Here is a 13,602-nt window from a genome sequence, read left to right on the forward strand (position 1 = left end):
TTCATCATTGATTTTAATCTCATTAACACAATAACTAATTTCACCTCCATCATTATTTTTAATCTCACCAAAACTCCATCATTATTTTTAATTTCACCAAAACTAATCCCAACATCTTTTCAAACGAACCGTTCAAAAAGAAAATAAAATAAAAGAAATACAGAGAGTAGAGATTGATCCTACCATCATAATTTTTATATAATGCAAGCTCAAATCAGCATTAAGAAAAGCTCATTGTTCTTTACCACGTCCTCTCTCGCAAAGTTGGTCCATTGGTTGGCCTTCTGCGAGCAATTACATAATGTCATAGCTAAGCCAAAATCTTTTGTATTTTCAGCTCATGAATCTCAATTTCCTGCAGTCCATGACCTTTGCCTTGGGTATGTATGTGTGTGTGTGTGTGTGTGTGTGTGTGTAAGAGAGAGAGAGAGAGAGAGAGAGTATAAAACCAAAGCGACCAACAGACTCCAACTAAAATACGACCAACATTACAAACATGAAATGTTTCAATGTCAATCGGCAAAATTACCAACATGAACTTAACATAGGAGAAACATCAGTCAAGATTCAACTGACCCTCCTTGGAATCAAACCCCCTATACATTCCTTCTAGCACACGACAAATCTAAGGAGCATAGAACAAGATTCCTTCAACTAGAGACTGTATAATCACTAACCACTACAGATCTTTTCCATGTTGCGCCCCAGATATCAAAGTTGAAGCAGCGGCAATGCCATTACAATACCAAAGATGGAAACTAGCAACAACATCATCCACGTTGGGAACGACTGTTTTCCATTTCTTCTTTTATCCATCAGGGTATCTACTTTTTTAACATCTTTCCCAGAAGAATTAACAAGTTTTTGCGCCTCAGGTTTTGAATTTTCTTCTTGTGGTGATTCAAGGGATAAATGCTCTGAAACAGGCTGTTGCTGCTGCTTGTTGTACTTATCCACATATTCTGGAAACAATTTTCTGAATGTTGGGCTGCCATAGAAAGACCTCAGATGTAATTCTCAATTTGGAAAGAAATGCCCACAAATAGTTTAGAAAACAAAACTAAAGCAACTGTACACCACTGTTTGAATGATAAATTGGAAAAAAAAGGGGAGGTTTGGCTAGAAGCAAACTACTTAAGCAACTTAACACTGTTAACCTCATGTGTAACTGTGCAAAGTTTATCTCTGTTAGCTAATAACAATGCAGAATCCAGCCAACCCTAATAAATTAGCTTCAAAGTGTCCACAATTAACATGACCTAAATCATAATCATAGTGGTAGCAAATGGTTGAAACTAATTTGGAGAGCCCTAGATCCTCGAAAACAAAAAAATGAAAGAAAAGAACAAATCCAGTGCAGGTGAAGCAATAAACTTACTTCTTATAATTAAAAGCAAGGGACATCTTTGCCAGGCGTTGCTTCTCAGCAGCAGTAGTGTTAACACTGCCTGTAGTAGGACTGTTATCCATCTGCACAAGAAAAAAGCTGTTTGAAATAAGGGCATATTCCCAATGCAAGCAAGAAGTACCCACAACTTAACAAAAGTGCAATATAAATGAATTAAGATACAAGAAAGACACAAAGTCTCACCATGAAAGAGAGAAGCCCTGTGAGTATGCTGCATTATTAAACAGAAAGAAATTTAGTTCAAACAGCTACAAAAGCAAATACAAACTTTGGCAATTGTTTCACATGTCAAAAGCACCCTATGATAGGTATATGTGTTAAAAAGGATGCTGCAGCAACAAAAGAACTTGCAATTAGACTGAAATCCTCGTACCTTGATACAGACCACATAGGGTTCCAACTTTCTGGATGAACTGAAAAAGAACAGGACCGAGGTTAAAATGAAAATCAGTTATTAGATATATAAATAAAACACGAATCTCTAAATTATTCTTTCAAAATACTTACAATCACTCATAGACAAGCATATTTTCTTCTGTGTCATAAATCGTCCATTGGGGGTGATCATGCTACATGGAAGAAAAATGCAGTTTGATGTTAGAAATAGCTGTGTGTTTTCTATTGTAAATTTTGAAAAGGGCAAAACAGAAAGAAAGTGCATACGTGATTCCAGGAGGTTTGTAGGGATACTCTGGAGGGAACTTGATTTTTCCATAGTAATACCCACCTTAGGAAACCAATTGAAAAGAAAAAAATAAAATAATCAGATTGCAATATCAGATAGCTTCTTGCAGAGTCTACAATGAACTAGATAAAATAACCTCAAGCTATCATGGGGAAACTAGCCAACCTGCAAAAGGTGTTCCCTCACTCCCTTCCAGCACATAATCTGTAATGGTAAAGCAGAAGAATTAAATAGATGTCCAGAAAACCTAACACATAGAGTGTTATGACAGACAAATATTTATTTAATCATAATCAACACAGTGCCATAACCTCATATTAGTGCCAAAATATTAGAGAACCTAGATTACACATCAAATACTAATATCCAGGAAACAAGCCAATTTTATCACGCAATTGCACGGGTAAAAGAATAAAATGCCATGTCCTGATCATTATAATATTAGAACTCATCATTATTAGCAACAGCAAAAAATGAAAAAAATTAACAAATTTAAGATTGACTGCAATTCCTTCAAGGCAATATCTAGAAGTTTTAATTAGATAAGATTAGAACACAACATAGATTGAACTCTACTTCATTGTACACTTATTAAAGAATCCTGCCAAATGTCAGGGGCTTTTTGCGCACTCTATCCCAAATTTACAGTCCACAACTTAGCTAGCAGGAAGTTTTATACACTTGCATCTCAATTGACACCCCAATACACAACTGACCAACAGTCAGGTTAATACCTTCGATGTATCACCCTCCAATGGTATTGGACAACATGAAAACAATTATTTTCCTGCTTTTACAAGGATAAAGTCTAGGATAGTAGGCAACTTCTTAGTTATTATAGAAGATGCTTTTATGTGAGTATTACAGAGCCTTATCTAAAGAAAGGAGATAAAAAAGATTTAATAAGCTTACGCCACTCAAGGATGTCATTTGGGGATGGACGAGCAACAACATGAGAAACTGGTTCCTACAAATTCATAGAATAACTGTTAAATTATCTGAGAAGAAACTATGATTAAGTTACAACAATAACAAAAATTTGTTATTCTAGAACCAATACATTTTCTAATAATATCCAATTTATTTGTGGAGGGAGTGAAAAGATATCCAACTGTTTTTCCTTGTCACTGGAAGTTAAACATAAATACATAATGCTTAATTGCTGTTTAACAAACCAATAAAACAGACAATAGACTACCATATCATACAACACAACATTCTCAATCCATTAGCTATTGATACAAGCTCTGCAGTAACAAGCTTCATACACGGGGTACCAGAGGCATAAAATTTTCCTTGTATAGAAAAAAGAGTTTATAACCCACAGACACATAAAGACCAAAAAATTAATTAAAGGTTAACTAGATAATATAACAAGCTTTCTACAACAGCTAAGCATTTCCAGGTTTCAACAATTAGTATAAAAAGCATGAGTAACAATAAAATGAATTGCAGGAAATACAGGGAGAAAACAACACCTTACAAAGCGCTCTATATTCTTTCTGAAGGCGCTTAACACAAGATTTCTCTGCCATTCCTCAAAACCTAAAAGCTGTCTCAGCCACAAAAATATAAAACCCCTAGCCGCGGTTTTGTTCCTTCAACCTTTAACTTACAATTATTCACTGACACAAAATAGAGTAAAATAAGAAGACAATTACTCAAATAGAAGACCATACAATCAATTCCACAAAGATCAGACAAAATCTTCTGGCGAAAGATGCACAGTTAGCAGGCAAATCAGTTAATTAAAAGAATGACGATCTAGTGAAATTATTGAGAAATCAAGACCTTAAAACTCCAAAATGAATTCGACGAGCTCGGAATGAAGAATCATGAGAATAACTCAGCAAAAGCAATATACATATGTTTTTCTTAAATTACATTAATTAACAGGTGATTAATAATAAAATAAAGATTATAACAGAATTTAAATTGAACATAAATTTACCTTAGGGTACTAATTTTCAATTCCTGATAATTTTACCCTAAATCATTACCAATTAATTAACATAGAAATCGGAAAATCTAATTAAACTGAAATTGATTGAATGATGAAGTTTGATGACCAATTAAACTAAATTTAAAGTAAAAGCCCAAACAAGGATCTACCAATTTAAACCCCACAAAACGAAAAAAAAATCAAAGAAAAAGGAGATCGCGTTTACAATACAGAAATTCAACAAACAAAGTTCAAGTAAACGATTCCAAAATCGAAAAAAAAAGGGGAAATTAGCAAGAAATTATTTTTTCCTTAAAAAAAGAGAGAATTACCTGGGGATCGAGGCGGTTATTTCTTGACACAAAGGAGAATAGAAGCTGGAATTAGAATTATTAGAATAAGGAAAGGAAAGACGAGAGAGAGTAAAATCTAACGGAGAGAGAAAGAGAGAGAGGAAGGTTATTTTGACTCTCGAGATTGGCTTTGCGTTATATGCTAGTACTGTAGCGTACAACTACTTCAACTGCCCCGTTCTTTCTCAAATTTCCTCTCGACGGGGCTCCTAGATTGACCGACATTCTTTTGCAAAAAGACATTATCAGCCTTTTTGTTTTGTGATTGTGTGGAAATAATCAATGGCAATTTTGGCAATGTAGAATCCTCCTTTTTAGTTTTCCCGAGGAAGATTTATGATTATAAAAAATTGAATTTGACAAACGCATTCCTTCTTTTTAATCTAAAAAATGGGAACTTATTTCTAAAAGGATATTGTAAGATCCAATAGAATTTTATTTCTAACCCCTATGCCATTGTTTTCGCCATTTTTTGTCATGAAATTCAAAGTGTCTTTGGGATAGGTGGGCTGTGGGCATCCGAGAAAATTTATATAAATTTTTTTAAGTAAAGTTTGTAATTTTTTTTAAATAATTTAATAAAAATTTGAATAAAAAATACAAATTATAGATGATAAAATTTAATGTAAAAATTAATAATTTATAAAAAAATTATTAAAAAATTTATTTATAATTTAAATTTAATTAATATTTATTTAATAATAAATTTTATGAATATTTTTATTAAAAATATTTATCTAAAAATACGTATCAAAATTTATTAAATTTTTTTTAAAACTTACATACTATGTAACAAAATCTTTTAATTTTTAATTTTAATTTAATTATTTTAATAAAAAATTTCACAAATTTCATTTAAAACATTTCATGTAACGTGATTGGCAACAGCCTAGCAGCCTGCTCAACTTATTGAGCAAGGCAGAACAACTGCCTGGCCAGGTTAGGGTCCAATACAAAATTCAACATTCAGGAATAACTATAGAGATCCAACATTAACAATATAAAACCAACCACTTTTAGCTCCCCAAGAAAAATTACTAAAAATCATGTGCCTAATCACATGACTCCTCTGAATATAAACCACTGTTTACCAAATCAGCAGGTCAGCGTTGCAACATGAAACAGTCAAAGTAGAGCACAAGATCTCACTTTGGGAGCAGATTCCAAATCAGGGTTTTTATAAGTAGCGAGTTTGGTACGGAGCCGAAGATCAAACAATCCTGTCTCAATCATTTTCACTCATAAGTAACAAAAATTCTTAACAATTAGCACAATCATGAAGGCACACACTCTAGCACTAACAGTTCTTACTGTTCTACTTTCGGTAGTTCTATCTACTTGGGTTAATAAAGGTCAAGCTGAAGCTTGTCCAATTCCACCACAGCCTCAGTCTTCACCAGTGTCAAGCAAGGGTTCATCTTCCCAAGCTCTTGGAGATTTGCAAGCTGACAAGAAAAATCCTCAGAAGCAGGTCGATTCGAGCTTTCAGAGAATGCCTCCAAGCACTTCAAATCCTATACAGAACAAGTAAATTCTCGAATTCACAATCACATCAACAGTTCATGTCTTTCTGCCAATCTCAGATTTCCTATAGTTGATTTAGATACAATGTTTTTTGCACCAGATCCAGCCCTCCATTACAAGGAGAAAGAAGTAGAAGACAGCAGATACTAAGATCTCTAAAACATTAATTTTTTTTTTCTATTTAAAGAACTTTTTGTTAGACTGTCTACTAACGTAGAGTAATAGCTTAAGAGCAACATGTATTGAATCACATAATGCATTAGTAGCTTTGCTACCATATTCTTACCATATCTATTACTAAACCGCAAAATTTTGGTATAATATTGGATACAAAAAATGAATTTCCAACTTTTCCAGGAAGGCTTATATTTTCTAGCCTAGCTAGAATGTTTGGACACAACCAAAATTTATCTCAACTTCGAGAATGCAACGGTGTAAATACATACAAAATAACTTTCTCTAGTTGTAGGATGTAAAATGATGCAGCTTCAGTTACCTATCATAAAATGTTAGCAAAATTGAGAGTATCCGCAATTTCAAATTTTCAGTGTATGCTTTGAAACTCCGTGTTGTTTCTTATCAATGTCACCAGAAGAGAGAAAATTTTTCACTGCATTTTTCATCACCTTCTTAGAGCCAAGTCCATCTTCAGACCCCACATCTCTTTTTCTCTTCTTCCTTTTCTTTTTTTCCTCCGCCGAGGTATCATCAACCATGGAAATGGAATTGAGAGAACTGTCAATCTCTTTCCTTGTGTTCAATTCTTCGGGCTCTGATATGTCCATAGAAGCATCACAAAGGAATTTGTTCTTTGTTGGTGACTCACCAGAGCCAAATGCAACATAGAATTCATTGTAAGCTGATTGTTTTGATGCTTGTTTTGATATCCACTGATCAGGTTTGGTAGCATATCGGTCATGATAAAACAAAGGTGAGAAAACATATGATAAAAACAAAACATCAACAGCTACATTTCTTCAAGAATGTAGCATAGATGAGATAACATTTTACTATGTGAGCAACTACTATGTGAAACAGACGAATCTAACCTCTAATATCATGACTGCTAAGTAAACAAATTAAAACAGGAAACAAGCAAGTGAATTTTAGTTTATTTTTCCTATCAAACTTGACAGGCATTGCATTTCAGGCTATGACGCAACACAACAAATAATCGCCCAAACCAGCACACTGCAATTTACTTACCTATCGACATCTAATTTCCTAAGGAGGTGAGGGGCTTGTTAGGTCTTGGAGAGTTCAGTTCGTACAGCTAACAATTCAGATGCTATGGCTTCCCTTATTGACAGGCTACCAGCATTGAAGCACCTTTCAACAGTAAATGAACCAGATGGGTGCATCGCAAGCTCCCCAAAATGTCCACGTACCCTTCATGATTAACAGCAAACAGACAATATGAAGTCAATATAACAGCAATGGAATCATAAAAATTTTACAATGCATCAAAATAACAGCTCAATATCGAATCTCAGGAAAGAAGAGTAGCAGGTATTATTCCATATAGAAAAAGACCAGACCAAAAAGTTATCATCAGAAAACAAAGCCCATTGTGCAGACAAGTTCCATTGGTATCACATTTTATCAATGGACCCAATCAGCCAAGCACTGACAATAACTTCCTGGAAAAAATATAACTGCCAAAGGAGCAGCTCAACATACTTCACAACTAATCTGCGCTTCTGTTTCATGGAAGCATGAAGCAAGAAATGCGTCAATAACACGTGCTCCTCCAGCATCTTTAGCTGTCTCGAGGACATGCTCAGCTGCCATGGATGTAATACTCAAAAGGTATGGCTGTATCCACTCCTGTAACCAAAAAGCAAGTTATTGCATACTAAAGTTAGAAAGCTAACGATTCACACTTTTGTTTGAAGTAGTCAAGCCAACATCATACCGAATTCAATGTGATGATGAGAACTATTTCTATATACACATCTTAATCAGAAGCTTGAGGCTCATAATTGAAAATGCTACTGATAATGAGAAGTTCAATGTGAGTGCACATGTACACAGAGACATTGAAGTAGGTTTAGTTTATGCAAGCAAAAGTGGCTGACAATTTAATGATAATGCACAATATATACAAAGCCAATAATCTAATTGGACAAAATAAAATGACATAACGTATTCAAGAAAGGCAACATACACTTCAGAATTTAAAAATAGCCCGCAGAATTAAAGAACCCATGACTTGCATCTTAACTCCACCTGCCCAGTTCCAACTAGACTTGTCTTCATGGCTGAAGTAACTGTCAAGAAACAGTATTCGAGGGACAATAAACTTTGAAGTCTTATTTTTTGAACCAACAGCGGCAGCAAGTGCCTGACAACACTGAAAAAGAAAGAACAAAAATTCACTGATGGTCAGGACAAGATATGGATGTACATCAATGAGAAGTTTCACTATAACGTAATTTGAAGTCTCATTTTTTGAAGCAACAGTGGCAGCCAGTGCCTGACAATACTGAAAAAAAGAATGAAAATTCACTGATGGTTAACACAAGGTATGGGTGTACATCAAAGAGAAGTTTCATTATAATATAATTGCCAAGCTCTTTCAGACTGACTAAATAGCAAGTAGTAAAGGAATTGTATTGAATTACTAAACCTTATATTCATGAGTTTGAAGCCTTTGACATGCAGCAATGAGACAGGCAATAACTCCTGACCTCCCCATTCCAAGAAGATACCCAAATTTGAATCCAACCTCTTCCCAGATCAACTCCTAATAGACAAAATGCAGAAAGTTTTTGCAAATCTGAGAACAGTAGAGCTTTGCGGGATATCCAGCACCAAAAATAGCTTTCATAGTCTGAAGATTTAGATAGCAGCCAAAGATAATAAAACAATAAGGAGCAAATAAATATAGATAAGACGATAATGTAATTTTACCAATGGAACACTAGTATCCATTGCAGTATATCCAATCATTTCAGGAGATTTGCATGAGCTTAGAATCTTGTAAAGAATCTAATGAAGTAAAAGCTTCTATCTATAGTAGAATGCTGGAATACATACTTGATCTTTTGTTCTTGCATGAGAAATTAAAGCTTGAATGACAAAGTTTCCACAATGATGGGATGAAAGCTCAAAAAATGAATTCTTGAAAAGCTTTGTGAACATCTCATTATACAGGCTTTCAGGTGCGACCTCCAGAATTACCTGCAGTTTGCAGAAAAGGAAGCAACACTGTAGAGTTCACAAAAAAGAAGAGCAGAAGCAAATAGTAGATGATTTAACTGCTGCATATAGGGGAAATGATGATCTGGACAAATTAACTATTATTTAACGGATTGTCTTTTATCCAGTTGTGCAAAAGCACAAGAATGTTTAGAGTATAGACAATGCAGTGGCAACAGCATTGTCTAATCTTATGGTGAAATTATTAGAGGAAATGTGGAAAACATTTCACTTCACTGCAAACCCACTTTTGTCCCTAATTAAGGGAATTCAAATATAAGAAAAGGAAAAGTTAACTCCTCCATAACAGTGTCCAGATGGGTTACAACTAGTAGAGCTAACCCTGTAACATGGCAATTTTCAAGAGAAGACATATCCTTTCGAGAGTAATTAATTACTAGGCCATTAAGGAAATTAGGTGCAAAATTTTAAGTTTATTTCTTTAAAGCTATCTAAGCAATCTATTTAAGATACCATTGTTATTTGGGTTCATATCCTTGAGAAGATAATCACATAGATGCCATCCGTATTGCTTTTGTATAACATTGATTCAATTCCAAATGCAGTAACACTTAATGCATACAGAGAAATGAACAAGGTATTTGAAACAGAAAAAAAAAAAAAAAAAAAAAACCTTATAATCATGTAAAAAGATAAAATACATAAATAACTATATTCCTATTAATAAGTTGCTTACTTCCATTAAATGGCTAAATGCAGCTTCTTTCATTGATTCTAAAGCTTCACCAGCAATTGTCATGTCAATGAACTCTCCTTCCACCAAATTTTGCTTGTTGCAGCCAAGAAGAAGTGGAATTATTAGCAGTAATTCTTGATCATCCCCTGCTAATAACTTCAAAGCTGTCTGCCAAGTGAGAAGTGCAAAAAGTTCAGTGTTAGATTGGCACATTGCATTAATGCCTCATTTCAAAAACGAGAAAAAACCCGCAAGGACAAACTTAAGAACTTGAAAACTCAAGAAAAGGCAATAAATACCCATCCATCCCTCCCCTAAATCGACACACTCCCCCTCCCCGTAAAAAAATAAATTAAAGGCATACGAGACAGAGAGTTTTTGTTAGAGTCAACAAACACAATGATAAGAACTTGACATGCTAATATAGAAACTACTTAAAAAATGAGAATTCTGTATGATGTAGATTCCAAATAATGAAGTTTCAATAAACTACTTAACTCAGTTGAGTCAATTTCAAGAACATGGAAGGTGTCTGGGGATTAGTTATCATCTTTGACAACTTAACATACTGTTGCATGGTCCTAAATAGTTGAATATCTTAATCCTTATCTGACTCTACCAGTCAAGAATGCCAAAAGCCATAAGGCAGCAGAATCCATGCATACAGATTGCTTTTGCATGTCTGACATGATATAATGTTGACAAATGATAATAAGATAAAATAGCAGGATCAAACGAAGACATGCCTGCTGAACCAAACTGCTATACTGATCAACTTGTAGGGTCTTAATGTCTTCTCTTGTAGAGTTTACCATCCCTGATACAAGGAATTTTAATAAATTTGGAAATCCTTGATGAAGGTGCTGGGAATCATTCCCATCCAATGGAGATAATTTGAAATTTAACCGCTTTGTTAGAGTTTTTGATGCCTTTGCTCCATGAAACTCTGAGGAGTCCAGTGGTACTCCTTTACAAAGACAAAGAAGGCTTCGAAGAACGTGAGATCCATAGCAATTATGCATTAAATCATCAGGATTGACTACAATCACCTGAAAAGGATCAAAGAAAGATTCAGGGCAAGTAGCAAAAGTTAGTCTTAGTTTTCCTCCAAAAATATTCTCTCGTAATATTTAGAAACACTTGCTAATTACACTAAAAACAAGGGCATGTCAGTGAGAAAAGGCCTCCTGAAGTCCCATAACAATAAGATGTGACAGAGTTAGTTTTCATTTGCCATTTGAGAAAAAATCAAATACTTGATACCTCGCACATCATTCTCAGAGTTTCTTCAATTGTGTTGTAGGCCTCTGTATCCTGAACATGCCTGGCTAATGACTTAAGAGCTGTCTCAGCTACATGAGAACCAGATCTGTCCATTGCAATAGCAGGAAAGACATTTGAACAGCCTCGAAGGAAACTGCAAAGATTGTCCACATCACAGCTGTCAAGTAGAGTCTGAAGAGTATGGCTTATGATAGAAACCATAGCTAATTCGAATTCCTTCCCCCTAGCTTCTTCAAGAGCATTACCACATATAACGGCTTGTTCCCCCACATCCACCCCTTGACTTTCAAAAAGACTTGCAATCTCCGAAAAGTATTTTGCTGTTTCAGGTTCAACCTGTTTCCTAGAAGGGTTATCAAATCTGTTAACACATTCATAACACAACTTAAAAATTGTTTTTCCAACTTGTATCAACAAAGTAATGATACCTGATAACCGATGTTTGTGAATCCGAATTCTTGTGATGCTTGAAAGATTTTTAAAATTTCCCGGTCCCATCGCTCGCCTGCCTCAATACATTTTTGTTATAACCATCCCCATCAACACCACCATTTCCTTTCCCGGCCTTCTTCCCCATTTTCTTTTGCTTATGAATCCTCTTATATAGTTTTATCCTCTTAAAATTAACTTCCTTTTTGGGTCCCCAATAGAAACTATACTTGCCTCAATGTTTTACTAATGCAAAGAAAAAAAAAAGACGGACAGTATTAAGAAGTTTTCAACAGAATCAATAGTTTTAAGTTTTAACAACTAAAAATTTATTCTTATTTCCCTTCTTATAAAATATGAGAAAAATGAAAGAAACAAAAATCAACAAGCAAATATTGTTCAACTCAAATTAGAATTTTTTTTCTAAACTAAATGGTTTTAAATATACTAATAACAGAATAAAAACAAATAATTTAATCAAATTAGATTCAAAGTTTGTTTAGTTTAAGCCGACTTACAGTAAGGCGGAGGAGCTGTCTGGACTGAGACCTAATATCTGTAAGAAAACCGCGCTTATGAGAGAGAGAGAGGCTGAACCGTTATCCAAGTTTGGCTTTGCATCGCCATTACGGGAAGGGCACCAAAACTTTTTAAATTGTAAACTAAAACGGCACTGTTTCTTACATTCTTTGTTTGGGTCTCTCTTTTTGGCCCAATGGAACCAGAGATTCATAATATCAAAATTAGGCCCATCAATAACTTAACGGGATTACATGGGCAATTACTCTAAGCCCGTTTCGCCGAGGTAGGCAGATGGATTCTTTTTCTTCTTTCTTTTTTTCTTTTTTCTTTTTCCTCTTTGAACCACCATTTCTCAAAAGGAATTGATGCCCACAAATCTGAAGACAAAGATCCCTCGACATAAACTTTATTCTAATCGATGTTTATATATTTCAAATTAACATTCGCTTGTAAAATTAAAATGTTGGTATCGTAAAAGCAAAATCAAAACATAGATAAAAGACTGAAAAAAAATGTTGGCAAAATCACCGGCGGCTATGCGTAACGATGTTTTACATGTAGCACATAGAAGGGAGTCTATGAAGCACATGGGAATCCGTCCAAGTGAGAAGGGCTTAGAAAACATCACCCTCGGATGAGCAATCTTTTTCAATAAAAAAACACAGAAGGAAATTGTCAATCTTCAGAAATTAGTGCCATCCAACGCTAATAAAATTATATAGTTTGATGAGAATAAATTGTTTAGTGGATCTAACAAAATAATGAGAATTCACATGCTCCATTTGTACGGAATTTAAGTCATGTTTAATATATATAATTATTGATAGAATAAAATAATAATCATCCTATATTATATTGAGTTTGTTTCCCAAAAAAGAGATTGAATTATAAAAAAAATTAATCATCTTCCTACTATAAGATAATTCAATCCTCTAAAAATGAAAAAGATTATTTTTAATCTATAAAATTAAATTTATATATTTTGTTATACTCTTAAAAATTGTATCAATAATTTAAATTATATAAACTTTAAAAAAAAATAATTTTGATCAATATATAAATTATCGTGTCTTAATCTTTGCATAAATTAAATATAAAATAGTATAACATTATTTAATTTAATGCTAATTATAATATTATTTTATTCTATCCTATTATAATTTCATATACCAAATACATCCTCAATTTACAAAATATTAGTCTAGTAGCTAAGGGAAATAGTTTCCTTTCTTTACTGGATTCGACTTTTATATGAATGTTTCAAAAATAAAATTCTGTCGCATGTAAAACAATATGTTTTTAAGATGGGAAAGTAATTAAATTAAAGTAAAATTTAAAGATACCTAGTATATACATATATATATATATATATAATGTACATGGTTACAATTGGCACACAATTTTAGTTGAAAGATAAAAGATTAGATATTTTATTCCAATGGTATAATTCTATCATTTGGAAAAATAGAAGATTATTTTTAATCCATAAGATTCAACTTATATGTCTTATTATATCCTTAAAAATTACATCAATAATTTAAATTGTATAAATTTTTA

General features: G+C 33.6%; 1 protein-coding gene and 1 pseudogene across 3 annotated transcripts; both read right to left on the bottom strand.

Annotated features, from left to right (window-relative positions):
- Positions 1–443: 443 nt before the first annotated feature.
- On the bottom strand, positions 444–4,568 carry LOC111280488 (ubiquitin-conjugating enzyme E2 34-like). 2 transcript variants are annotated; one of them, XM_022867941.2, is made up of 10 exons: positions 4,368–4,568; positions 3,572–3,718; positions 3,006–3,060; positions 2,259–2,297; positions 2,072–2,135; positions 1,916–1,977; positions 1,782–1,821; positions 1,592–1,619; positions 1,379–1,470; positions 444–988 (listed from the first exon to the last, which is right to left on the bottom strand). In XM_022867941.2, exons 2-10 carry the CDS (start codon positions 3,626–3,628, stop codon positions 712–714), a joined length of 714 nt encoding a protein of 237 aa, XP_022723676.1. In that variant the 5' UTR covers positions 3,629–3,718; positions 4,368–4,568; the 3' UTR covers positions 444–711. The 2 variants fall into 2 exon arrangements, with proteins under 2 accessions (XP_022723676.1, XP_089613165.1); XM_089757039.1 differs by lacking the exon at positions 4,368–4,568 and having other exon boundaries at positions 3,577–3,653.
- An 812-nt stretch (positions 4,569–5,380) lies between these two features.
- LOC111281023 (pumilio homolog 23-like) lies at positions 5,381–12,145 on the bottom strand (annotated as a pseudogene). The gene is made up of 11 exons (XR_016334908.1): positions 12,042–12,145; positions 11,523–11,769; positions 11,074–11,437; positions 10,557–10,859; positions 9,811–9,978; positions 8,952–9,095; positions 8,542–8,658; positions 8,080–8,265; positions 7,593–7,739; positions 7,125–7,301; positions 5,381–6,830 (listed from the first exon to the last, which is right to left on the bottom strand). The product of XR_016334908.1 is annotated as a pumilio homolog 23-like (transcript).
- Positions 12,146–13,602: the final 1,457 nt, after the last annotated feature.

Source organism: Durio zibethinus, chromosome 28 (assembly GCF_047325235.1).
Source record: "Durio zibethinus cultivar Kanyao isolate XHJ-2024 chromosome 28, ASM4732523v1, whole genome shotgun sequence".
NCBI lineage: Eukaryota > Viridiplantae > Streptophyta > Magnoliopsida > Malvales > Malvaceae > Durio > Durio zibethinus.

What these genes read in the sequence shown, in the direction of transcription:
- LOC111280488 (XM_022867941.2), bottom strand. Translation starts at nt 3,628, where the DNA reads ATGGCAGAGAAATCTTGTGTTAAGCGCCTTCAGAAAGAATATAGAGCG. An exon ending in AAATGACATCCTTGAGTGGC is followed by an intron (nt 2,298 to 3,005) that starts GTAAGCTTATTA and finishes TTACCATTACAG; the next exon opens with ATTATGTGCTGGAAGGGAGT. An exon ending in CTTGCTTTTAATTATAAGAA is followed by an intron (nt 989 to 1,378) that starts GTAAGTTTATTG and finishes TTTCTATGGCAG; the next exon opens with CCCAACATTCAGAAAATTGT.